This window comes from Ceratotherium simum, chromosome 15, assembly GCF_057802395.1.
Source record: "Ceratotherium simum simum isolate JZ-2026a chromosome 15, ASM5780239v1, whole genome shotgun sequence".
In the NCBI taxonomy this organism is placed as follows: Eukaryota; Metazoa; Chordata; class Mammalia; order Perissodactyla; family Rhinocerotidae; genus Ceratotherium; species Ceratotherium simum.
The window spans coordinates 35,710,929-35,736,781 of record NC_141914.1 but is presented as its reverse complement, the minus strand read 5'-3'; the positions used below and the strand labels follow the sequence as shown (position 1 = coordinate 35,736,781).

The window sequence follows — 25,853 nt, the reverse complement described above, 5'->3', positions numbered from 1 at the left end:
AACTGACAACTAAAGATGGTATTATAAACTTTAAATCCCCTGGCACTCATACAATCTATGCACTGCTCGGAAAACAATTAAGTTGTGCTCTCTTCTGTGCTTTAATCATAATAATGTGATTCTATTACTCCATGGAGTTGGTTGGTAACCAAATGTACATAAGGCATTTAACACAGACAGATCCCCTAAGTGGACACGCATTAATTCCCTGCTAAATGTCTTGTAAATAAAAGATGTGCCAGAACCTCAAAGGATGTTCTGTTTTCACAGAGATTAGTAAAGTGGCTTGGATTTTCTCTTGTTTGATCAGCCATTCAGGAATTAAATTCCACTAAGCCATGTTCATATTAAAAATGTGTATTACCTAACAAGAATATTTTCTGTAAAACATGAAGTTCCTCTTAGATGTTTATATGCTGCCATCAGTAAGCTCATACTAAGGTATTTGTAATGAATTTATGTATTTATATTTGGTTTATTATTCTATCAGTTATTCAGAAATACTGTTGATAGTTAAAACACCCCCCCCCCAGGAACATCTATTTAAGGTCTCTCTCTGTGAGTGAAATTAGCAATGTTTTTATCTCTGTCATAAGCTGTACCATTTAGTATTTTGTTATAATGTTAATAATAATAGCTAGCATGTATTGAGCATTTTTATTATTGTTTGTATTTTTCACTCTCATTTTGATAAAATAAAAAGAAAACTTGAGATCTCTCCTTCAGTTATTCTGCAATTACGGTATTGTGCTCTGATACCTTCAATAGTGTAGCATTTGCTGCGATGACCCAACACATGTTTCTTGTAACCCATAGTACTCTCATGCTGGAATCTTATAATAAAGTGACAATTTCCTTGAGAAAAAAATTATAAGAGCTTACTTTTAAAATAGATGCAGTCACTTAGTGTTGTTCAGTTACAGGGAGGATTCTCAAAGAAGATATAAGAGTAATGGTGTTTCTCCAGATAAGTGTTCAAGACTAGAAACAAATTTTAAAGGCTCAGAATTTTATTTTAGCTATTTAAACCAGCTTCTTTCTTCCAACTTCTAAATGGTTTTTCCCTTCCATTTTTTATATGTTATATATTTTAAATATAAGCCTGGTGGATAGGTGGACATTTCAGCTTGCCTACCCATAAATACTCATTTCAATATATAACTTTAAGTGAATTTAATATGTAGTTGACGTTTGTGGCAGCCCGCTCCAATAATTATCACCAGATTAAAATTAGAATTCATAGAGTTATAAGAAATTATTTAAGTTTGAAATGACCCAAACTTTAAGGGTTACCATTTAAAACAGAACCTTTATTACCACAGGGAATTTTAAATAGTATGTCTGTGAGATTTGGAATGCATAACCCAAGCAACTCGACTGAAATCACAACTGAAGTTCATCCTACATTATTGAACAGAAAGATTTACTCAATAAGAAACCAAATTCTTGTTTTTCATAATTTCACCATAATTTTATTTTGTATTTACAGTCTTCAATTTCTAATGCAAGGGTCTTGCTGAGGATTGGGGGAATTAGCGAAGAGAGATGGGGTTTGGAGGATAGGAATCAGAGGTCTTATATTGACAACAATAGTTAATAAAGCTAACAGGATGTGAAAGTCTTCCAGAAGAAATTCTTGCAGCCAGCTTTGCGTTCTCGGGGTGCCATGGCCGGGTTTGAGTTAGCAGATCTCTGCAGCTCCAGCCTCATTTCATCCTGCTCAGCAGCCTGGGACAAATCTTCAGGCTCCAGGGCATCGTTCTCTGTCTGGTTGGGTTCAGACAGCAGCTCTGCCAAGAAGTACTTGGCCAGTTCCTGTATGGGGTAGAAGGGAAGGAGAAAGAGAGAGGGAGAGAACAAGGATGATGATGGAGAAGAAATAGAAAAGCCTGGTTTGGAAAGAAGATTCAGCCACACCCAAAACCCAATGATCACAGCTGTGCATTTTTTGTCAGAATTAAAATCAGTTAAGGATATAAAAATAAGGGCAGTTGCTATAATCACCAAGTTAAACAAAAAGTCTTCAAAAACTCAAATGTTTCTGCAAGTTATCTGCCTCTGTAAGGCTTAAAACACACTCATAGAGAGAAATAACAGATCGTTACAACAGTTTTGCAAAGATCAAACACGCCAACAGTTTATTTAATTCAATTTCCATATCATGAGCCACAAACTGGAATTGTTCTTACCGTTTTTACTAAGTCAATTGAGGAGAATGAGACCTTTCACAATCTTAAATATATTGTGTTCCATCTGTAAAATGCCCTTTAGCCCCCAGTGCCACTGAATGGAAGGGAGGTACTGCTTAGGAAGGTAGCAGCTTCCGAGGTCCGCGCTTTCAGCACCTGGGTCAGCGCCTCCCGTGGTCAGCACCGGGGATAGATGCCATCATCCCTTCGCGCTCAGTCACCCAGGTCTTGGAATTTTCTTGAATGCCAAAAAAGAACTCACCTGAACTGTGACAGACTGCTCTGATCAGAAAAAAAAAAGAGGTAAGAGGGGATTCTCGACTTTGAAAGTTTTCCTGAGAGCTTTGGGAGCTGAGGGACCCAGAAAAGCATCAAAACTCTTCAGGAGCACCTCTTAAGTCTACCCAACTGGCAGCGGAAAGGCTGAGAGAAGGCTGGGGGATTCAGGAGAGGAGAAAGAAGGCGTCGAGGGAGACTCCTTACCTGCTTCCCCGCGGCAGCAGCCAGGGACTTCTGCAGAAACTGACGGAGTCGGGGATCCGAGGGCGCGCCGGCGACACCGCCCAGAGCCAGGACGATGGAGAGCGCGGCCAGCGCGCACTGGAGGCGGCAGGACAGCATCTCGGCGGCGCCGGGGAAGCCGAGCTCGAGTGCGGCTGGTCAAACTCTAGGAGCGGATCCGCAGGCAGCAGCGACGGCTCTGAACCTCGCGACTCCTAAAGCGGCTTGTGTGCTCTCCACCGTCTCCCTCCTTTTTAAACTCTCTCTCTGACGTCAGACTAGGAGGCGCCCCCAGATCTCACCAGCGCTTTTACGCACCATTACCCTCGTGAAATCAATCACAGAAGTGAGAGAGCTACACCATCAAAAGTGACTTGCTTTAAAAAAAACAATCCTGCACACACACAGGCCCACACGATTCCACACACGCCATGCTCTCTGCACCATTTTCTATATTCACTCAGTGCTAAGCACATACACATGCCGTAATTTCACTCACACACATGCACATGTAATTTCACTTACACAATTTCACTTACACACATTCTCAATTACACACAGCGCTTCAAACACTCGGCCTCTGAAGAGGCAAATGCACCATCACACACAGCTGCTTACACATAAATGTGCCAGATAACTTGACCTATCATCATACTCAAACGTTTTTAGGAGGTCCAAATAGATTCAAAAGTGTACGTGTGTGACAAGTGGAGATTCAGAATCATTCCTCTTAAGAGCAGATTTGAGAATGGAATGTGGATGTTAGAAGGACTAAATCATCTCCTTCTCCATTATCTCCATAAAAAGTCTTGTAGGTTAAGATGTAACGGTCTCTAAAGAACTTCACTTTTCCCTGTGATGGAGGAGAAGGTACCTAGGCTCACCCTCCATCCCTCTTTCTCAGCAGCTGTGATACTTCTGGTCTGCCTGCCTTTCTACTGTGACAAAAAATACCAAAGGGAAAAAAGTGAGATTGACTTCATTTTGGTGGCTAGAAACTTAGAGTTAGAAAGCAATCTCAGAAATTAGCTACTAAACCTCAGAGTTTGAGTCACTGAGGTCTAGAAATGGGCAGGGAAATGCTCTGGTTCACATACTGCACAGTTGGAGCAAGGACTGGACCTCCACATCCAAGGCTGGGGTTCTTTTCCCTTAACTCTGAGTTTTCTCACAGATTCCTGGCCAAGAGGAGCAGTTTTAGGACAGGGATGCCGAGTCTGGACATGCAGAAGTCCAGGAACCCCCTGAACATATGTGACCATTCTTGTGCATCGATGTGTGGGGAAAGGATCAACAGACTCTTAGTCAGATCCAGCACTCCCCTGCTCCCCAAACACATAAAAAGCAAGTTTAAGAAATGCTGTCCTAGAATTCTGGTTGTGGTCTGGTTAGATGTTTGCTGTCCGGACCAGAGTTCCAACAGCCTTTTTTTCCCCAAAAAATATTTCCTCATAAAGGAAGGGCCAGCTAATGTCCTGTCATGGACCCAGATGATCCCTGCAGGCTCTTCAAGGACTGACATTTTATGACATTCAAGCTCATAAAAAGCTAAAAATATATGCTGTGTCTTCAGAAATCGTGTGAAGCAAAGAACTTGGTCAATCCTGTCAGCAGCCATGCATGATGTATGTATTCTCAGTACTTAGACCAACACCACAATGTTGAGAGGCAGGAGGGTTGGGAAGTGTCCTAAATAGCTTGGATAATTGTCACCATTTCCTTTTGTGTCTGTCAGCCAAGGCAATGAGAGAATGCACAGCCAGGAGTGCTAAAGCATCCAGGGCTTTTAAGTCCAGACAAGGCTAAGCACAAGTGGATATTAAAAAGTCTCTCACATGTGTTGGAATAGTCTGGGAGAGCAATGAATCTGGGGCTGTGAAACCCAATCATAGGAAATACCTGTTATTCTCTCTATACGTCCTGGAACCCTCCTTGGCCCCTGACTCAGAGTCTAGTTATACCAGCCCAACTCTCCCTCGGCAGCCCCAAATGATCTTACATCTCCTCCACCCAGGACTTGGCCCTTGGCAGCCCCATTGAGTAGAGAAGGAGAGTTTTCCTGAAACAGGAGCCAACCAAGGAAGAAATAGCAGCTCCACCATCTTCCTCTGTGCTCTGGGATCTCTTCACCTCCCTCCCTGGACTGCTGCTCCTCTCCTTCCACATCCTTATCCTCCCCTACAGTCTCTCGTCTCTCTTCTTTCTCTTTTTCCCTAATCTTTCTCTGAATTTCTCTCTCAGAATCTTCCTTATTTAATTCTTCTTTTGTCTCCTTTCCCCACTCCCTATCCTCACTCCTCTTTGTTGTTCTTCCCTCTCTTCGATCATTTTCTGACTTCAGTCTGATTCCATCAAGCTCTTTCCCTGCCTTCTCTGCACTCCTTCCCTTCCCACCCTGCCCAGCAATATCTAGCCCAGTCTGTGCCTCTAGTCTCTCCCTCTCTTGTCTCTCTTCTTCCCTTTCTTCTTCCCACCTGCCCAGCTGCTTCTCTCCAAAAATACTCACAATCGCTAGCTGTTTAAGTGCCTACTAGGGAATAGTGAAGTCTGGCTTGCTTCCCTCACACCCCTGCTGAAGTGCTGAGGCTGTGGATGAGAGGACTTCTGGTTTTTTATTTTGTTTTACAATCCTTGTATTATTAAATGAGTCTAAGAACCACTTAAGAGGAAAGAGAAGCCAGGGTAAAAGAGGACACAAATTCTTCCTTAAACCCCTCAATGGCCAAGTTTTGCATGAAGGTTGGCTTAGCACAAAGGCTCTTCAACCTTCTCCAACCTGAGCCCTCTGCAGCCAACCCCCAGGACCTCTCTCCCAAGTCCCAACAGCTGGGAGAGGGAGGCAGTTTGTGGTTGTACTGGGGACCCTATTTCCCAGACCTTGGTCACCAGGAATCACTCCCCTCCCCATCCTTACGCAGCCCTCCGTGGTTCACAAAGCACTTTGTCATCCTTACATCGGAGCATGCTAGCCCCATCTCACAGAGGAGGAAATTGAGATCCTGAGAGCATAAGTGCCTTGCACAAGGGCACACAGGCAGAAGCAGCAAGGCCAGAGGGAGCATGTTGCTCTAGTTTAGAACATTTCACCCTCCCCTGACTCAGAAATGCCAGAGATACCCCGCTGAGTTGCCTGCAGCCAGGATACAAGTGCCTCTAGAAGGCATCCAGGGCTTTTCATGTGCAGCTTTTCTGGCCAGGAGATGGTTTCCCACCTCCCTCTGAAATGCACACTTGGGGGTAATGACTACCTACCAATAAGAGCAGTAGAAACTCATTTTAATGAGAAACAGTAAAATCTGTGAGCAGACATAGACGTTCAGTATTAAGCAAAGCAGGGAAGTAGAAAGCGTCTGTGCTGGGAGTCAAAGACCTGGGTTCTGGCTCTGGTTGTGCCACAGTCCAGCTGTGGGACATCCTTTGTAGGCCTTGGTATCCTCGTTTGCAAGATAAAAGACTTGATAGGTGACCTTTGTGGTTTCTTTCAGCCCTGATTATCAAGGAATTTAAGTTCGAGGAAATAAAGCGGCAGACTAGAGCGTATTGTGATGTTAAAATGTGGTTTCTTTCTCAAAATGAGGACTTTATACAGGGAAAAAACCCTGGCTTTTTTGTAATGTGGAGGAGGAAGCAGGTGCAGTGGACATTTCACAGACCTGTGAAAAAGAAAACTCGCTCTTGAGTCTTACATCTGCTACTGACCTGCCTTCCTCACTCAGACCTCAGTTTCTCCATCTGTAAAATTGATTCACTCAAATTCTTTCTACAAATAAGTACTGAGAATCTGCACTGCTTGAAAGGTTGATGATATAGCAGCGAACTAGACAGACAAAGTCCCAGTGAGGAAGACAAATAATAAATATATTAATTAATTAATATATGTTCAAATTAATAAGGGTTAAAGCAAGGTACAGAGCATGATGGCTAGGGGAAGACCCTTCTGAAGAGGAAGTATATGAACGGAGACATGAATGAGGTGAGGGAGCCAGCCATGCAAACATCTGAATAAAGATGTTTCCTTGTCAGGTGAAAGGGCAATCAATGCAAAGGTCCTGAGGTGGAAGCAGGCTTGGCACGTTCAAACATCAGCAACAAGGCAAGGGAACCAGAACAGAGTGGGTGAATCAGAGAGGGCTAGAGGATGAGGCCAGTGAGGCAGGCAGACGCCATATCACATGAAGCCTTGAAGCCTGTGGCAAGGAAACCATTGGAGGATTTTGAGCAAGGGAATGACCTGATTTGTTTTTTTTTTAAGTAATGCCTTCTCCTAAATGGAGAATTAACTGTAGGAGGGCAGGAGTAGAAGCAGAGGATAACTTAGGAGTCTAAGAACCACTTAAGAGAAAAGAGGAGCCAGGATAAAAGGGACACATTCTCCCCCAAACAACCATGGCGCAGCTGATTGGCTTAGCATGAAGACATTCATACCTCCCCACCTCAAGCCTTATGCAGTCAACCCCCAGAGACTGTCTCCATGGAAGAGGAGGTGGTGTATGGTTGTTATTGGGAGCCTTATTCCCTAGACTAGTCCAGGCAAAAGAAGATGGCGTTTTGGGCTGTAGTGATAACCATGAAGGAAGTGAGGACTGGTTGGGTTTGAAGTTCATTTTGAAGTAGAGTTGACAGGACATGCTGATGGTTCATTTGGATATTGAGTCAAGGGAATGAGAAGAAAAACTGGTAACACCAAGAGAGTGATCTAGACCTTCTCTAAAATGCCTTCAAGTTCCACGAATTCCTGAAAGAGCAGGAAATGGATTTCTGACAAAGACTTCTCCTGGACATTTTGCAAATGGAAAACCTTTTTATTTCCCAGTTGGAAGGAAGTGAGAATTACAGGCAGTGAGGAGAAGCAGCAAGGAATATTGGAAAGAGCCCTGGACTGGATGTTTGAGGCTCTAGGCATAAGTGCTCAGTTTTCTCCTGCTTAAAATGGGCCTGATAGTCCTCACTTTTGCTAAAATGTAATTTAAGAACCATATCAGACAATGTTAAGTGAAAGTGTGTGGTACCCCATAAAACATGGTAAAAAGATGAAGACCCTGGTTTTGTTGTTGCTGCTCAGATGGAGGCAGCCAGCCCTAAGCCAAGGGTGACATTCAACGAGCCAGCCTTTAGGGTCTGGAGTGTCCCTGCTGATGCGCTGACCTGGCTAGGCAGGCGGGCCTTCCTCACACTGGGGACACGAGATTTGAAGGTCCAGGAAGATCTCTTCCACAAAAATGCAGCAGATGGGCACTGAATTTCATCCATTAGAAAACATTCTCTTCTCTTTTATATACTTCTCCTTGGAGACATAGCATATTACAACTTGGTAGCTATTAACACTTTAGTGTGAATTCATTTGTTGAATTGTTTTCTAGATTTGTAGCTGGCCAAAAGAAGTCAAATCTTTACTTAAGATTTGACTTAAGGAAAGTTGGGAGAATGAGATCAATTTGGAGTAAATGACCCACCCAGTAGAGGGCAGATTTGTCAACGTGTGTTCTTGGGGATGGCAGTAGGCTATGGTGAGCATGTAGACTTCTTGCCCAAGAGAAGGGTGCATGAGATACCATAGGGAATTTTTCTTATATAGAAACCCTACTACTATGGAGCACAAGAATGAAAACTTGCAACCCTCTAAAGGCTTCTGTTGGGCTAGAATTCAGCTGGAAGAGTCCCAACTCATGGGAGCTACAGGTGGTAGAGGAGCCAGACTTCCCAGCCATGGTGACTTTCACCAGGCTTCCACAAAGCCTGGCCTAACGTGACTTCACTAGATAATGAAGAGTGAAGAGGTTAATGAATGAAGCCCGTAAAGTTAACTTTTTCCATGAGAAGGAGTGGGTGGTAACATCTCAGGCCTAGTCTCTTGCAGTAGTCTCCTATCTGGTCTCTCTCCTGTCACTTTCCAGCTCAAAAGTTTTCAATGACCTCCCACTACCAACCAGTTCAAGTGCAAACACATCAGCCTGACTGTCATGTTTCCTTAGACTCTAACTTTCCTGGTTGGGCCCACTCTGTGTCACTTGCCATATCCCAGCCCTCCCAGCCCCTCAACGACCTGCTCTTCCTTGTACACATCCTGCAGTCTCCTGCATCCATTTTTATGTGCATGCTGTTCTCTCCACCTGGAATACCTTTGACCTGTCTCTGACTGTTAACATCATACAGCTTATTCTAAGGTGTTCTAGGCGCACCTCTCCTAGAATCAATATGGCCCTTGCCTGTGCCCAAAAATGTGTCTTTTGTGTCCCTAGTACAGAGCCTCACAGATCACTTTAGATTTCTGTTCCTTGGAGGTCTCTGTGTCTCATTCATGAGACGTTCACTGAGAGCAGAAACCTTGTCTCAGCCATGTTTGTATCTTCCTCAGAGACCATAAAAATGTGAAGCAAAGAGTAGTCATTGAAAAATAATGGTTGGGTTGAAGATAAACTTCTCTCCCCTTATATGTGAGGTCTCTGTGGATGCTGTAGGTAGGACAAACATCATGAAACTCAGGTAACTGGGGACTGTATCATTTGACCCCCAAACCTAGGTAGCTGATACTTTTAGGAACACATACCTATTGATCCCTTAGTCATCGCTGAGCTTCAGAAAGAAAAAAAACTCTAAACACAAATCAATGTAATTGTTCCTATATGCTAAGAACTTACTGAAGTTGTCATACAAATATGCTAATATAGTCACTGAAAATCTAAGTCTTTACATCTTTTGGAAGGCTTAGGGAGGACACATTCATTACCCACTGAAGTAGGCATATGCCCACGGTCCATATTCTGTTCACAAAACAGAAGTGAATAACAATGCTAACTCACATCTGTGTAGTGTTTCATATTTTATTAAATGTGTTAATATCAACAGGACAAGGAAATGGATGCCCCAGGTTATACAGTTAGGGTGTAGCTGGGCTGGTGTCAGAGCTCTTTCTGTTACTCCAACATTTCTTCTCTCACCAGAAGTAGGTAAGGAAGCTTCCCCCTGATTCTGCTCTCAGTTTCCCCTTCTCTTTGTGGATCCATTAGTCTCTATAGAAGCATCCCACTTGTTGATCTACAGCTTCAGCTCAGGGCTCCCCGATGAAATGAAATTGAGCTGCGCTCTGCCCCACTGTTCCACCCAGAGAACATGTCCCAGTTCTCTTTATTGTCTTCCTAAAAACAAGTGTTAAATCTGAGGTCTTCCATGAGCCTTCCCACTGCAGTCAGCTGGGTGTGAGAAATGAGGCCAGAAGCCAATAGCCCTGTCCCCTGGAACAGTGCAGAACAGGTGGCGAATGTCCTCTTCCAGTGATCCTGAGACTCCCCTTTGAAACGGCATGATAGGGGCTATATAAAGGCAGAAATGCCCCATAGAGTGAAAATATCCCTACAACTGCTCCGATTCCCCTACACTCAGACCTGTGAGTGTTAATCCAGACTGGTGGTTCTGAACCCTGGTTTCACATCAGGATCGCCTGGGGAACATTTTAAAAGCGTAGATGCCTGGGTCCCAGCTCCAAGGATTCTGTTGCACAGGCTTGTATCTTTTAAGACCTTAATTCCAGTCTGTGACTAGAATGGGTTCCACCCCCTAGAAAACGATGGAGTCATGAACCTCTACACGCCATTGCCCCTCTCTCACCTCACTCTGCTCTTCTCTTCTCACTTTCTCTTCTTTCTCTTTCTCCATTTCCTTCCTTTTCTCTTCTCTTCTCCTTCATCTTGTCCCTGTCAATCTTCTCTCTCATCTTTCCTTTTATTCTCTGGCTTGTACCCTCTTTTCTCACTCAATCTCCACTCTCCTTTTCCTCCTGTCCCACCTTTGACTTGGGAACACCTGAGCGCATTTGGCTTGGCTTTGCCTTATTGGGGCCAAAGTACCTGCTTCATTGACTTTCTTGATATTACCCCCAGAGCTGAGGACAAAGGCAGGCCAGAAATGGACCCATCCACAAACCAGAGCCTTCAAAATCATCTAGTCACACCCCTCTGTTTACATATGGGAAAACTGAAGCCAAGAGAAGGGCAGGGTCTCTCTCAAGGCCCCATAAGTATATCAGAGTCAGAACCTCTAATTCTCTTAGTTCTATATTCTTTCTGTGATACAACTGCACTTTGAGTTCCTTGAATCCCTTCCACCCAAATGGTTGAAATGTTTTAAGATTGGCAGTTCCTGTCCTATTCTCTATGTACCTCGCAGTCGGCCTGAAGCAAAACCCCATTCCCTGACAACAGTATTATCCTAGAGGGAAAGCTTTGGTGATAAATGTGTTGGGCCTTTAGGCTTTGTGTTTCCATCTTTTTCTGATTGTGCATTTCCTAATCTCATAAAACAACTGGACCTCCTCCACATCATGGCTCCGAGTGGCTGCTTCACCACGCTGAGAGGAAGCTCTCGGTAAGCGGAGCTCTCCTGCCCTCTGCTGGCTTGACTGATAGAAGACAACTTCATCTACAATTTTAGGGCAGGATTTTACATATTCCTTCACCTACTCCATCAACTTTTTAAAAGCACCCACGATGCAGAGAGCACTGTGCTTGGTGCTGAAGTCACAAAGAAGTACATGAAAAAACCTCATCCTTCAAACATGCAATTACTGAAGACTTTGTGCCAGATGCTGCACTGGGGATTTTGAGAAGAACAAAACTCAACCGTTGGCTTCAAAAAAGTCACAATCTGGTAAATTATACAGATTTTGTCTGAGCCATAGACTCAAAGAATCAGCACCAGAAGGGACCACGAACACCTTCTAACCCAGTGTTACTCATGATAGACTTCCCAAATTAGGTCTAGGACTCCCTGTGCACAGGCCTCAGGGACTGCCAAGACAGGGGGAGGGGACATGTTGCAGGGAATCTGTTTCGTTGAAGAGGTTCTGCCATGAAGTTTCAGAGGAACAAAGGGCTTGAAGGAAAAACAAAGTTTGAAAACTTCAGTTCTAATACAAACAGTCCTCTTACATGTAATCGGAATGCCCTCCAGCCTCACAAACCTGGACTCACAATTGATGTCACATTATAGCTGGTCTGAGAGTCACTGACCTAATCGCCTTTTTGCACCCACATATCAGTGGAATCTCACTCCCCTTCCATGCACCCTCCAAGGAGGTCTCACGTGTGTTGAGGGCTCCCTCTTGTAGCTGTTTACACCATTGCTACTGTATCCGGCCAGGGCTCCCTTGTCCCCAGGTCATTCCCAACGTTGTGCCCAGAGCCAAGGACACTTCCCTTTTACCACTGTTCTCTCCATGATGCTCGGAAGTGTCAAGCTGGGGCATCTTACACGAGAGGCTTTCAAACTTCTGACTGCAACTTACATAAGAAATACATTTTACGTCGTAATCCAATGCACACACCCACACACGTGTCTCTCAAAACAATACTTACCTTTATTACAGTAAACTCCGATATTTTCTATTCTTTTCTGTTTCTTTTTCTCTTTAATGTTGGTCATGACCCACTAAATTAACTGTGTGACCCACTACTGAGTCATAAAACTCGGTTTGAAACGCACTGTGTTGGACCATGGCCCACAGGCGCTGCGCTCTGCCTGGACCTGGCGAGGTCCTGCATCTGAGCCTGCGTCTGAGCGAGGCTCCCTCCCTACCACCCCCTTGGCAACAAGACTCTTTTCTAGGAAGGAAAACTTCAGTAAAATAAGGCATTTTCCTTCTCCCTTTGTCTGAGACCAAATAACTTGAAGAGACATGACAATCTCTAATAGAACACTCCCCAGTCCCCTGCTGTAAACATCAGCAGAGAGAAGTCATTAAACACATGAAAAATTGTAGTTCAAACAGATGAGAACAATCTAAAGAATCAGAGTAAATGCCTCCCTTTCCCCTACGGCCAAAGTTACTACAGGAAATAATAAAACAACAAGCAAAACCCTAGAAACACTCTAGCTTGTATTCTCTACAAGATTTCTGAGGCTATTGTCATCAGTAATATATTTTTTTTACATTACATTAGGCAATGTAAAAGGAAGCAAACATTAGGTTGATAACAGAATTTTTCTCTGCCTCAGTAAATTCCAGAAGACATTGAATCAATGCCTACCAAGTGTTGAGAGGAAAAAAATAAATAAAAGATTGTCATCACAGAATGTGATTGGCCAAGCCCTTTTGGGGGATAAGAGCAACAGAAAGCCACAGACAGGCAGACCAACCACAGACTCTCTCTGAAAACAGTATTCACAAAAGTACTTCAAATGAAAGGAAGAAAATATATCAAAATAAGGAACTCAAAAGTGGAGAGGGCTGGTGTATAGATAGATGGTGAAGAGAAATAAACCTGTAAAATTTACAAGTTGATTCCTAAATTAATATTACTAAAACTAATGCATACGTCTAGTATCATTCTTGAAAGAGAACATATGAACCATACAGTATTTTATTAACTTAGTTATAAAATACTAGATTATTATAACAAAACTGCAAATCCAAATTGGCAGGGAAGAAGGTACATGAAATTCCTCCCTATCTACTAAAAGAATTAACAGCTTATGTAACTTTCTTGAAATAGATATAAGAATATGGGTGAAAATATATTTTCTAAAAATCCAAAGATAAGCAGTAGTAGAATAGACATTTGTTGTATAACTTTCTACGAGAGAAATGAGTTTTAAAAGTCTAACAATCTTGTAAAATAGGTTTTTAAAGGATTAAGAAGGATTAAAACAGAAATAATTTTTATATGTAGTGCATTCTTCCTTAACTTCTAAATAAACTGCTAATGTATTTTATTTTCTTTTTATCCTAAAATTTAGAAACCCCCTTTAAATTTCCAAATTCTTGATTTTGTTTTATTTTGGTTAACTATTTGATTTTCTCAATTAACTATCTCACAGTCAGAAAAAATCTTTCTGCCTATTTTTGTTGTATTTTTTTAAGGTCATTGAGCATCTGAGTGCCCCACGGACACTGGAAGAAGAGATATATCATCTCCTTGTCGATGTCCTTCAGCCAAAGACAACCAGGAATACACGTGTCACTGAACAAAGTTGGGTTTTTTGACTCATTGCAAAGAACGAGGATGCAGTTGGGAACCATGGAGCATCTCAGTAAGAGGGTGTTGGAAAGGACACAGTAGCACTGGGGTGTGAGTCAGGGGGGAGAAGGTTCATGTAAGCGGCCTTCGCTCTGAATTAGATGCTGTCAGAAAAGTGGGGGTAATTCTATGATTGGGTATCTTACTTCTTACCTAGAAGGCAAGAAGACAAGAATAAGGCTAAAGCTGGGACTGGTAAAGAAGTCGCAGCCATTCACATGGACCAGGATAGAGGGGTGTTGAGTCATTTTTTGTGGTTTGGGCAATGTTCACGCTTCTATCTGTACTCAGACACAGTTATGGAGTGGTCTTATGCTTGCGATGATCCAGCATCATCCCAGAGTGGTCTGTCTGAGGTTGGTGTTCTGTGGAATTGTTTATGTTCTACAGAAGAGCACGACAGCCCGGCTGTGCATGCCAGGCGAGCTCCCAGATGTCAGGGGCTGCTTTCCTCTTTCTCATCTTTTATATAAACATTTTGATATATGAATACACACATATACACAAATACATACATATATAATCAAAAGTTTTATATATTTTATTTTATTAGGAACATTTATTCTTGTTTAATGAATCTACCATATATGATGTATATGGACATACGTATATTTAAATCTTTAAGGAAGTAACTCATTTTTATTGTAGAAACAAAAAAAAAAGGAACAAAAAAGCAAAGAAGAAAATCATCTATACTATAATTGTTCTCAACTGTATTCAACATATGTGAACAATTGGGACCAGAAATGAATTGCCTAACTTTCACTGATAATTAAATTAGTTAATTTACATTATTTTCGGCATTGACTAAACAAAGCTTTTTGTGTTATTTCACTGAAGTTATTAATTTTGTGATTTACAGCCCAAATTCTCATTGCCCACAGAGCACCTGAAGAGGTCATTCATCTCTACATCAAAAGTGAGAACGGATACTATTCTTAACGACTGGAGTGAGAAAGAAGGATGGAGATCAGAATGAGGGTGAACACCAAATGCTTCCTTTAATACACAGATTGTGCCTCATACAACATAAAGAGGAATTCAAATGTTTGCAGAAAGTGCATGGGTAGGATTGCTGTTCAGTGCCGCCTTTTTTTTTTTTTTTTTTTTGGCTTTTAAAGACAAGTTCTAAACATGACAATAAAATGTCTATCATAAATCAAAATGCTCACACCTCACTCCTTACTTGAGCCAAGAGAACTGTCTTCACCCAACCCCAGCCTACCTGTTTTTCTGCCCTATGTCTAGCCCGTGCCCCAGATTCCTCTCATGCCCCATCCTCCTGCCATCTTCTGGTGCTTGGCTACTCACTGTTTCCTGAGCATGAAATAAACTCTGCCTCTGGGTATTCCTTCTTCATTCGGGCTGGGAGGCACTTAGCTCCCTGTCAGCCCCAGCCTTGACCTCCTGACCACTTCTACACAGCCTTCAAAACACACCCCCTGCAGGACTCCTCTTCTAAGAAACCACTTCTGACCCTTCATCTCCGAGGTAGGAGTAGGTGGTCCCCTTTCCTAGCACAGCATTGACTAGCACACATGGTGAGGCCTCCAAGTCAGGCTATGTCTGATCATCTTTGTGATCCTGGAACTTAGGAAAGGCCAGGAATAAAATAGACAGGAGTAGATGGATGTTGACTTATGGATGAAAACTGAAGGACTACAGCTGTATAACCATAGAATATACTCCAGGCCATTTCCCAGGGGTGGTAATGGGTTTATGCCGACTCACTCCACTGTATCCTTGAGTGATGCCCAGATCTCTGGAGTCTCAGTGCAGCATTCCTCTGCATGCCTCACTGTCCTCTTCATCAGGTACTCTGCAAGCAACTGCCAACCAGCCATCAGTACACCAACTTGCTTAATGTTGGTGTAAAATCAGCACAAAGATGCACACGGGGTTATAGAGCACTGCCTTCTTATATCACCGAAACACAGAGATAGTTACAAGATACACACAGAAACCAAAAAATAATAATAAATGGCCTCTTTTGACGGGTCACCCAGGCCTCACGAGAGGTAGGGAACAAATACTCATTCCACATTACAGCAACACAGGTACATGAGCATGCAGTTAATATCACACTGAGTGTCTACAAGAGTTCTCTTCATAACTACTTATTAACTATTCTAGCAGACAATTTTTGCACATTTTTCAGTCATCTCTGTTTCCAGGTTTCTGGAAGTCCAGCTTCCCTGTCTGTCTTCAGGTACTGGTTCAGAGTCCAGCTGCCATCCAGATATTAGTGGCTGGCTCTGCCCTCTGGGCGAGGTGCTGTGGTCCTTGTCCAGGATCTGAGCTGAGTCTCAATATGAGTCATGTGTTGAGCCCAGACAGGCTTATTTAATTCTCCATTTCTCAGTAGTCTGGGTTCCTGTGCCAGATTTAAACTAACCAGCTCACAAGCCTTAGAAAACTGAACATCTCGCCAAGACTCAGTTTCCCCTCTGTAAGTGTGAATAACTATGGTGCCTATCTTATGGATTGTTATTAAGGGTAAATTATACACCATGGCTGACACAAAGTCAGCCTTTAGCTCCCTTCCAGCTTGGGGGGATCATAGTACACAAAACATACATAAGATGGCTCTTGGTGGGAGGGAGGGTGTGGTAGAGAATATTGCATCCACCAAGACAAGAATTTAGTCAGTCAACCTTCTGATGAAGTAGTTACTTTGTGCCAGATACTGGGGATAGACAGATGAAAAACAACTGACAGTGGTGGCAGACACATGCAAACCAGCAGTGACAATACTATATGAGAAGTGCAGTAGCAGAGATCGCCTCAAGGTGGTGAGTTCCTAGGACTGCCTGGTGCTGTGAAAGAAGGCTTCATGGGAGAGTTGATGCTCAAGCCGAGACTGAAGGAAAAACTCCCTAAAGCCAGATGGGGAAGGTGTTCCAGAGGGAGCGAACGTCAGAGTTTGAGGAGCATTGGCTTGATCAGAGCGGCAGGATAGCAGAGAGATTGAGAACTTAAGTTCTGGAACCAGAAAGACCCTGAATTCTAACCTCAGCACCATCACGTACTGACTGGGTCTCCATGAACCAGTTTCTTAAACTCTCTAAGCCTCGGCCATAAAATAGAGATGATAATAGTATCTGCCTCAAAGGGTTGTTTTCAGAATTAAAGGCAACAATGAACACAAAACACTTAGTGCAGCACCTCCCACAGTAAATTGTCATTAATAGCAAATGTTTACTGAGCTCCTTCTCAATAAATGTTGTGTATTATTATTATCTGGGAAATGAGGTGTGCCCGGCTAATGAGACTGTTTTATCCATTAGCAGGAAGGAGCTCCGGAAGACTCTAAGCAGGGGAGTAAGCTGATATGTCTGATTATTAGAAACACCCCAGGGATAGTGGTGGAGTGCAGGGTGGGCTGTCGGGGGGGGACTCCAGGCACACCATTATTAGGGAGGCCACAGAGGCAAAGGGACACCAAATGATAAGTTTGGGTAGCAGTAAGTGGGAGAGAAAGAAAGGAGACCAATCCCAGAGGTACGTGGGAAGAAGAATCAACAGGACCATTCGTGCAGGGTAAGGCAGGGTGGTGAGAGAAGGTCAGGAGATAACCCTCAGATTCCTGAGAAGTAGGAGGAGCAAGTGTGCATGGCAAAATGATGAGATCAGCTTTGGTCACGCTGAGGTGCTCCCGGTGGACAGACCAATTGGTCTGGGGGTCTGGAGCTCAGTGGAAATGCTTAGAGAAGCTAAAAAGACCAGAAGCTCATATGCAGTGAAAACCTAAGTAATGAGTGGGTATATGTCACTGAGGGAAAACCAGCAGAGTGAGAGACTGCCGGGAAACATTAGCATATAAGGGATGGGTAAGAGAAAGAATATTGCAGTGGAGAGAAAACAGAAGTGGGAGAATGGGGAGCAAGTGCTATCATGGAATCTTCAAGAAGGGAGGGCAAAATAGAGCAGCAAGACCAAGTGAGATACAGATAGAAAAGTGGCCGACGGTTTGGCAGTGGGGTGTGGGGTGACAGTCTTAGGGGCAATGGAAATGAGACTTCCGTGAATTAAGGAGTAAATAAGAAGTAGAGATAAATATACTCTACACTTTTGAGAAACTTGGCTTTGAAGGAATTAAAAAAAAAATACATGGCAATAGTAGAGGGGATGTGGAGTCAGAGAAGAGTCATTTTAGCTAAATATGAAAGATAAGGTAAATTTATACTGAGAAGGATGAGCTGATGAAGAGGGAGAATATGTTTATCTTCTGAAATTTTTCCTAGACTTCATCTCATTTCACCATCTCTAGCCCCCTCACCCTCACTTCCATTTTCAGTGGCTCTTCATCCTTCTACTCCCAGGCCTCAGCTCAGAGGCCCCAGCTTTACTGACCTGCCGGAGGCCCGACCCTCCCCCTTGACACAATCTCCACAGTCTACCCCTAGCCCACACACCACAACTTCAGTTAAAAGATGTTGCTGGCACTGCTTCATCCCAATCCTGTCCCTTCATGTCCCCTTGAGACTCCTAGGGTGGACCCTGCTTACAGTCCTCTGGTGACCAACAGATGCCCGGGCTCCTGACATCTCCCCAGAAGCCACCATGTGTCTGCAATTGAGCAACACCCCACAGGGCACATACTCTGTACAGGCCCAGCTACATCCTCTGTAGCTGACAGAGGTGAACACAACCTCACTTGCCTGCTAGTTCACAACACTCCAGCCTAATAGCTCCACTGTACCTAACCAAAGAAAGGTAGATTCTTCCAGATTGCCTAGCTCTCTGCTCCTGCAAGTCCACAGAGAAATCTGGACAAGCCACTAGAAACCCCCTGCCAAAGCTGGAGAAGAGTAAAGGCAGCCTGCACGTACAGTGGGCAGGTGGGACACAGTGCCCAAAGCAGCTCATCTCTGGGAACACATCTAGCCAGACGCACCAGCCTTGAACCTCATCTTCAGTTCTCAGGCCCTACTTGGGGCAGAGGCTCTAAAGGTGAGCTACAGAAAGTTGTGAATGTCAGAGAAGAATCAGGGGTGAGAATAGGAGAGTTTCTGTTTCCTGTTCCAGACAATAATAAACAAGGGGTCATCTGATGCCAGACCGTAAATCAAATTGCCCAAGTCACAGCTATGCCTGAGGGAATGGGCACAGCAAATGCATTCCCCCTAATGGGGCCCTCTCATGAACTGGGCAAAGGGGAAGGTGCTGGGAGATGGGTGCTGTCACCACTGCTCACGCTTCCCCTTAGTCATTGCTTCCCCTGAATGGAGACACACAGCCCCACTGCCGCCTAGAAGATCCACATCCACAGATCTGCCTCATCTACTCCTTCCTTCGCCATCCCCAGGATCTGGGACAGCTATAGAATTTGCTATAAGGTATTTTTATACAGGATGGAAGTATCACACATGATATGGCATCATGTGTAAGTAGTGGTGCAGAACAAGGAATATATTCTCCAAGCCCCAAACCAAGACACACACACACACACACACACACACACACACACACACAGAGCCACCATCTTGTGGAGAATTTCTACAGGTCCTCCTTCCCAGGAAATAAGTTTAGACAACACTGGGACCCACAGATTCCAATCAACTGACAGCCAGAAGCACAGAGATTACATATTTATTTGTGTATCTCTACCATACCCCACCTCACTTGGCCCTCCCTCCTGTACCCTACCTGTCCCTCCCCCCAAACCCCACCCTTTAAAGGCTTCATGCTGCACCTTTAAACCTGTACCCACCTCTTGTTTTATGAGTCCACATACATTTAAGTGGGAATTTCAAGTTCTAGACCAGTGCTGTTCCATAGAAATTTCTGTGAATTTGTTCTATATCCACACAGTAGAATATGGTAACCAATAGCCTCTAAGCACTTGATACGTGGCTGGTGCGACTGAGGAACTGAATTCTTTATTTTCTTTCATTTTAATTAATTTAAATTTAAACAGCCACGTGTGGCTAGTGGCTAACACATTGGACAGTGCAGCTCTAAACAATTCCAGCCAAGTGGACTCTAGCACCATAGTGAAAAACTGAGCTTTTCAGAATGGTGGGAGCAGGCTCTCCAGGAGGGGGGCTGGGTGAAGATGCATTAATTAAAGATGCATTGGGTGAGGTCACAGGCTGCTCCAAGTGGAACCACAGCAGATTGGTCAGAGGCAGCTGAAGATGACCTTGAGAATGAGGCAGGGGCAAGACAGGGCTGAATGGGGTCCTGATGGGGTATGGGATGCAGAAATGAAGCAAAAAGAGGGGTGGAGTGGAGGTGGACGAGGTGGAGGCAGAAGATACCTCCCTGAGGGTTTAGTACTAACACCAAACCTGGAGAGTTCTCAATCCCCCTTATTCTCTTCTCCCCTTCCCTCCATCACTGTAAATTTTAATGGAAAGACCATTAAATATCTCCTAGAGCATACCTCTCTTTCTGCAGAGGAATAAACTGACGCCCACAGAAGTAACTGAGTTGTCCAGCATCATATATTGAACCTGTGGCAGAATCAGGACCAGAACTGCGTCTTTCCCACTCTCACCCCCATGTGCCTTCCTCCCACTCCCAACCAGCTCCACTAAAAGAAGGCAGAGCTGCGGAAGGAGAACTGCAGCAAGGCAATGAGCAGGCAGAGAAAGGCCCAGAAGAGGCACCAGCGGAGGGAGAAGAAGTTGTAGCCTGAACCCTCCCGAGCCCCTGGCTTGGAGGCACCAGAGAAGGTGTAGGTCGCCTCCTCCTCCAGCAGCTTCTCGCTGGGCTTCCAGTGCACGATGCCCTCCTGGCAGGCCTCGCAGAACTCGCTGCGGTGCAGTCCGCTGTCCGGGCGGCTGGCCACGTGGATGCGGTACTGGCCGCCGTCCTCGTCGTAGCACTGCTCGCGCAGGCTGGTGATGAGGTTGTCCACCAGGCTCTCGATGTTCTCCTCCAGCATGCTTGACTCGTCCAGCCGCGCCGTGCCGCACTCGTAGCACAGCTGCTTGAAGACGCGCATGCGCACCGAGCCCGCCCGCTGGGCGCGATCCAGATGCATGTGGAAGAGGATGACCACGTGGGCCGACTGCCAGGTGTGCCAGCACCAGGAGCAGTGGAACCTGCGAGGAGGGTTGGGAGAGATGGAGAAGGTGGGCCTCCCTCCCAGCAACAGCCTGCCCTGGTGGAGCCCGGAAAAGAAGCACCTTGTGTTTCACTGAACGTGTTTCAATGAAAAGGAAGGTCTATAACTGGAAATAGAGGCGAAGTCTTTACTGCCTCCTGGGTTCATTAGCGCTGGAGCCAGCTGGCCCCGCCTCCTCCTGGTGAGCTCCCCTGGGCCAGGAGCTCGTCCTCAGGAGCCAGGCGCTAGAGTCATCTGGCTTCCTGAGGTGCTCTAAAGCCTGCCTCCTGCACGCCCTCCCGTGGCCTCAGCTCCCCACAAGCCTAATGTACTCATGACATGTGCCTGGACGCTGCACAGAGGCCACTCCCCCAATCTGGGCCTTATTTCTCATCTGTGAAATGCAGGGTGATAGTGTCCAATCAAAGTCCTTCCGCTCAGACCTCCCATGACTCTGCTAAGGGAGATGACCAGCAAGTCTCACTCATGCATCCTGCCTGCTCTGGGGAAAAGAGGAGGTGCCTGCAACTGTGCCAAGCACACACCACTGAGCATAACTCGGAGAATAACCACCGAGAATCCGCCAGATAGACGGGTGGATGGGTGATGGGCCAGCAGGGGGAGGACTACAGAGTTTGCTGCCTGCACCTTCACAAAGAACACTCTCTTGTCCCTTAGCAAATCATCCCCAGGTCTTACTCTAGCCCTGCAGTAGAGACTGGAAAAGTGGATCCTGGTCTGCATCACCCTCCACACACGTGCACACATGCACACTTACATACACATAGGCCGCTTTGTCTAAGCTGGGCCTGCTAGAGTCACAGCCTCAAGAAACATGGAGCCGGCTGGCCCCGTGGCTCAGCGGTTAAGTGCGCGCACTCCACTGCTGGCAGCTCGGGTTCGGACCCCGGGTGCGCACAGACACACCACTTCTCCGGCCGTGCTGAGGCCGCGTCCCACATACAGCAACTAGAGGGATGTGAAGCTATGACGTACAACTATCTACTGGGGCTTTGGGGGAAAAAATAAATAAATAAAATATTTAAAAAAAAAGAAACATGGAGGGAAATGGCCTGGGACTCATCTAGCCAAGCCCCACTCCCTCAGCTCCCACCCAGTGCTTGCACACCTTCAGTGACGGAGCACTCATTACTTCCAGGGCAGTTCTTTCCATCCCTCTTCCAGGCCCTTGTTACACAGGCTTTACAGTCGGGAGTCCACCGGGCAGAGTCTGCCCTCACTACCGACCCTCTCTGGACCCCTCTGTAGGATGGCCCTGAAGGACCTCTGATGAGGAAGTCGATTCAGTCCAACAGACAGCACTCAGTACCCACCGTGTGCCAAGCACCACGCAGCCCAGGCTGTGGGCTCGAGAGGAGACCAAGCCTGCCCCTTAGCCCTGGAGCGCGTGGACAACATGAGCACAGAACAGGAACCAGTGCAGCTCAAGTGGGGGTTGGCAGGGCAGAGCAGCCTAATTAGTCCTGAGCCAGAAGGATGTCCCCCCCAAACTGGGCCAGAGCTGCGGGACACCAGGGTTAATGCATCCCAAGGCTTAAAGGTAGAACGAGCCTGTGCACAGAATAAACACGAGGGTGGCAGTTCTCCGGCCCTGCCTGAGGCCAGCTGAGAGCCACAGGTCACCAGCCAGGAATAGGATCAGCTGAGCCCTGAGGCAAGAGGAGCCACAAGCTGCCGTGGAGCTCGGCCCCTAAACCCCTGGACCTCTGCACCCACGCTTCCGGCACTGTGCACCCCTCCTACCAGCCAGCTCAGGAGCTTCACGTGTTTTCAGCCTGCTCCTTCTACACCTTTCTAAATCAAGCCAAACCAGAGTTGTTTCCTTTCCCTCAAGCCAGACCTCAGATCTAAATCCTAAAATATCAGACCTAGCAGGAGGGGACCTTAAGGATCATGCACTCAGGCTTTCCTTTTACTGAGACGAAATAGAGGCACAGAGAGAAAGAGAGCTATCCATGCACACACAACTAATCAAAGCCAGAGCCAGGACTCAGCACATAACAGGTACCAATAGGTGTCTCTTGAATTGATTTGAATTGAAATGAGCCAACTAATCTCTGCCTCTCTGTCTTTTGTCCCAAAGATGGGTTCACTCTAATATTTGTAGGTCTTGGGGCAAGTGTGCAAATGTAAGCTCCCCACGCACAGCCTACTTCCTCCTGTTCCCACCCTCAGCACCATGCTGCACCATGAGGGGCTTCACATACAAACATGTGAGAACAACTCAGTATGTGTATCCAAGTTCTGTGTGTCCACACCCCCAGAACCAGCCACCTGTTGGCCTCCCCAGGGGCTTAGGGGTACCGTCTGTCCGTGAATGGATAGCCCAAGGGAAGAAGCTTGCACAGACCCTGGGGATGAGCTTGAAGCAGCTCAGGCAGGGAATTCTGTGTTCACAATCCCAAATAACGGTCTAGAAGAAAGAGAGTCATGTGAGCTTCAGATGGACTCAAGGACTCCCTGCACAATGAGAAATGTACAGCTTCTATAAAACATGAGATGCTGGGCCCTAAGGACCCATGAGAAGTCCTGCCTGAAGCTACATCTTTTTGGTACAGACCCATAGATAAAAGAGCTGGAAGGGACTTGATTGATCATCTAAGGCCAACCCCCTGGTTTTGCAAATGTGAAAACTGAAACCCAGAGAGGGAGAGGGACTTGCCCAAGTTCACAGAGTGAGTTAGCTGTACAGCCAATTTCTAGAACATAGTGGGGGGGTCAGTAAATGTCTATGTGTTCAAATCAAATTGGATTGAGTTGAGTGAACAGACCTAGGACCAGGGCACAGGCCCCCTGAGCCTAAGCTAAGGCTTTCCCCAGTGGACCTCATGGCCTCCTCCCCTCAGTTCCCACCACTCTTTAAGAGATTATGAAAATACAAAAACATTTAAAATGTCAGAGATTGCAGGGGCATTGAAGATATTACGGCTCTTCATTTACCGTGAAAAACCAAGACCCAAAGATAGAACACACCTTGCCAGAGTCACCCAGGGAGTCCATAATACAGCTGGGATTAGAAGTAAGTCCTCTTCGACCCACCTGGCAATTCCTTCTCTGCCCTCTAACCTGAGCCGACCCCAGGACTGAGCTCCAGACATTTCTCTGTCTCCCTGTGGAAGGTGCCCCCAGGGCTGTGATCCAGGGGCTGCCTGCAGGGCCCCCCCTCCCCTGGCCTCTCACCTGCCTGAGGCATGTTGCTCCAGGTACTGCTTCCAGCCAGGGGCCAGCTCATTGGGCTTGAGTTTGGGGTCTATGATGAGTTCCCAGCTGTCAGCCGGCTTTGCCACCTCCATCTTCTCATAGAAGACTTTCTTCCATTCACAAGTGGTCAGGCTGGTACACATGGCCCTGCTGGCAGGGGTGGAAGTTTGAGCTCAACCTGAGTGAGAACACAGAAAGAGCCCAGGTAGGTGCAGAGCAGTTCAGTCTCTGTGGTCTGAAAATCCTCCTCGACAGGACTGGGAGGAAATAGGACCCAGCAACCTCCTTTGTCACCCTGGAACCTGTTACCATGGCAGCTGGGCAGGGCACCAAGAGCCAGGGCTGAGGAGGAGGGAAGTCCCAAGGGAGAGTTCCAGGGCCCTGAGCTGGGCTTGGGAGGCAGGGCTGCATAGGGACACCAGGTAAGTAGGGCGAGCAGGTGGGGAGGCTAAACCCCAAACCACACTCACCCAGACCTCCAGGGATCTCCAGGAGGCAAAGACTATTCTATGGGCCTGCTTCATCCTACTGCTCTTCCAGACATTCTCCACATCATGGGCTATGGTAACTATGACACCCAGGGAGCCAAGGAGAAACAAGGGGTGAGGAAATGCAGAGCCTGCAGCTCCCATGCCCCATGATGTTCTGGGACCATCATTTACCATGTGCCAAGCACTAGCTGCTTGACTTGTGTGTTGGCCAAGGCGGGGATTATTTCCCCCTTCGTCCAGATCAGGAAGCTGCGGTTTACACACTTCTAAATGGCTCATCCAAGATTCAGATCCAGGCCTTCTGAAACCAAGCTCATTCGTTCATTGATTGCAGTTGCATTGAGCTCCTAATGCAGAGGGATTGAGAGAGAAGTAACATGTGGTCCCTTTGCTTGGGGAGATCCCAGACCAGTTAATGAGATAGAATGTAATTTAACGTGCTATGAAAAGCACAGTAATAGCATTTCAGATTCATAGAGTCATAGAATTGTTAGAGCTCATATTTGGTTCTGGTCCCAGGCCACATTAAGGCAGCTGCGGGAGGAACAAGTTTATTCTGTGCTGCAGGCTCCTGCTGCCTCAGCTGCTGCTGAAAGAGGCCAGGCAACAGGGTACCCACAGCTCCCTGATGCCCAATTTAAATACTTTGGAGACTAGGAGGGAACTCGACTCCAAATTTGCATAATCCAAATGAAGGTGCAGTCACTGGAGAGAGGCAGCTTCGCAGGGAAAAGACCAGGTGATGTGGCAGTTTACTCCAGCTCTGCTGCAATGTCTGAGTGGCCTAGAATCCAATCATTTCCCTCGGCGGACTTCAGTCTTCTGCCCACAAAGGGGAGGCTATGCGAGATAGCGTGCAAGGCTTCCTCCAGGTGTAATCATTTTACGGTTCTTTAACCTGGAAATCGGATCCCTAGACATGTGGAGCACAGAGCGAAGAGCATGCAGAGTTGAAAAAGGTTGCTAGGAACCAGAAGGCAAGTTTTCAGTGCTGAGTTCCAGACTTGGCAGTTGCCTCCAAGTGGTTTTTGCATGGGCTGAGGTCGGGGACAACACCATTGGATCCTCTCTTGGAATGGGGAGTGTGCTCCACCAGCTTTGTGCTAAAGACCTCAGAAAGGACAAAACTATGTCTCAGAGCCATCAACTGAGAGCTCTAGAAGGGACTCTTTATTTTTAAAAATCTGATTTCTTAGGGCCGGCCTGGTGGCATAGTGGTTAATTTCATACACTCTGCTTTGGCGGCCCGTGGTCCGCAGTTTCCAATCCTGAGTGTGGACCAATGCACCACTCATCAAGCCATGTGTGGCAGTGTCCCACATACAAACGAGAGGAAGATGGGCACAGATGTTAGCTCAGAGCCAGTCTTCCTCACAAAAAAAAA

The 25,853-nt window shown here is 46.0% G+C and overlaps 2 protein-coding genes across 2 annotated transcripts; both read right to left on the bottom strand.

Annotated features, from left to right (window-relative positions):
- Positions 1-1,436: 1,436 nt before the first annotated feature.
- SST (somatostatin) lies at positions 1,437-2,897 on the bottom strand. Its single transcript, XM_004424587.3, has 2 exons — positions 2,673-2,897; positions 1,437-1,815 (listed from the first exon to the last, which is right to left on the bottom strand). Exons 1-2 carry the CDS (start codon positions 2,808-2,810, stop codon positions 1,603-1,605), a joined length of 351 nt encoding a protein of 116 aa, XP_004424644.1. The 5' UTR covers positions 2,811-2,897; the 3' UTR covers positions 1,437-1,602.
- A 17,343-nt stretch (positions 2,898-20,240) lies between these two features.
- RTP2 (receptor transporter protein 2) lies at positions 20,241-24,121 on the bottom strand. The gene is made up of 2 exons (XM_004424586.2): positions 23,958-24,121; positions 20,241-20,754 (listed from the first exon to the last, which is right to left on the bottom strand). Exons 1-2 carry the CDS (start codon positions 24,119-24,121, stop codon positions 20,241-20,243), a joined length of 678 nt encoding a protein of 225 aa, XP_004424643.1.
- Between the last annotated feature and the right edge of the window lie 1,732 nt (positions 24,122-25,853).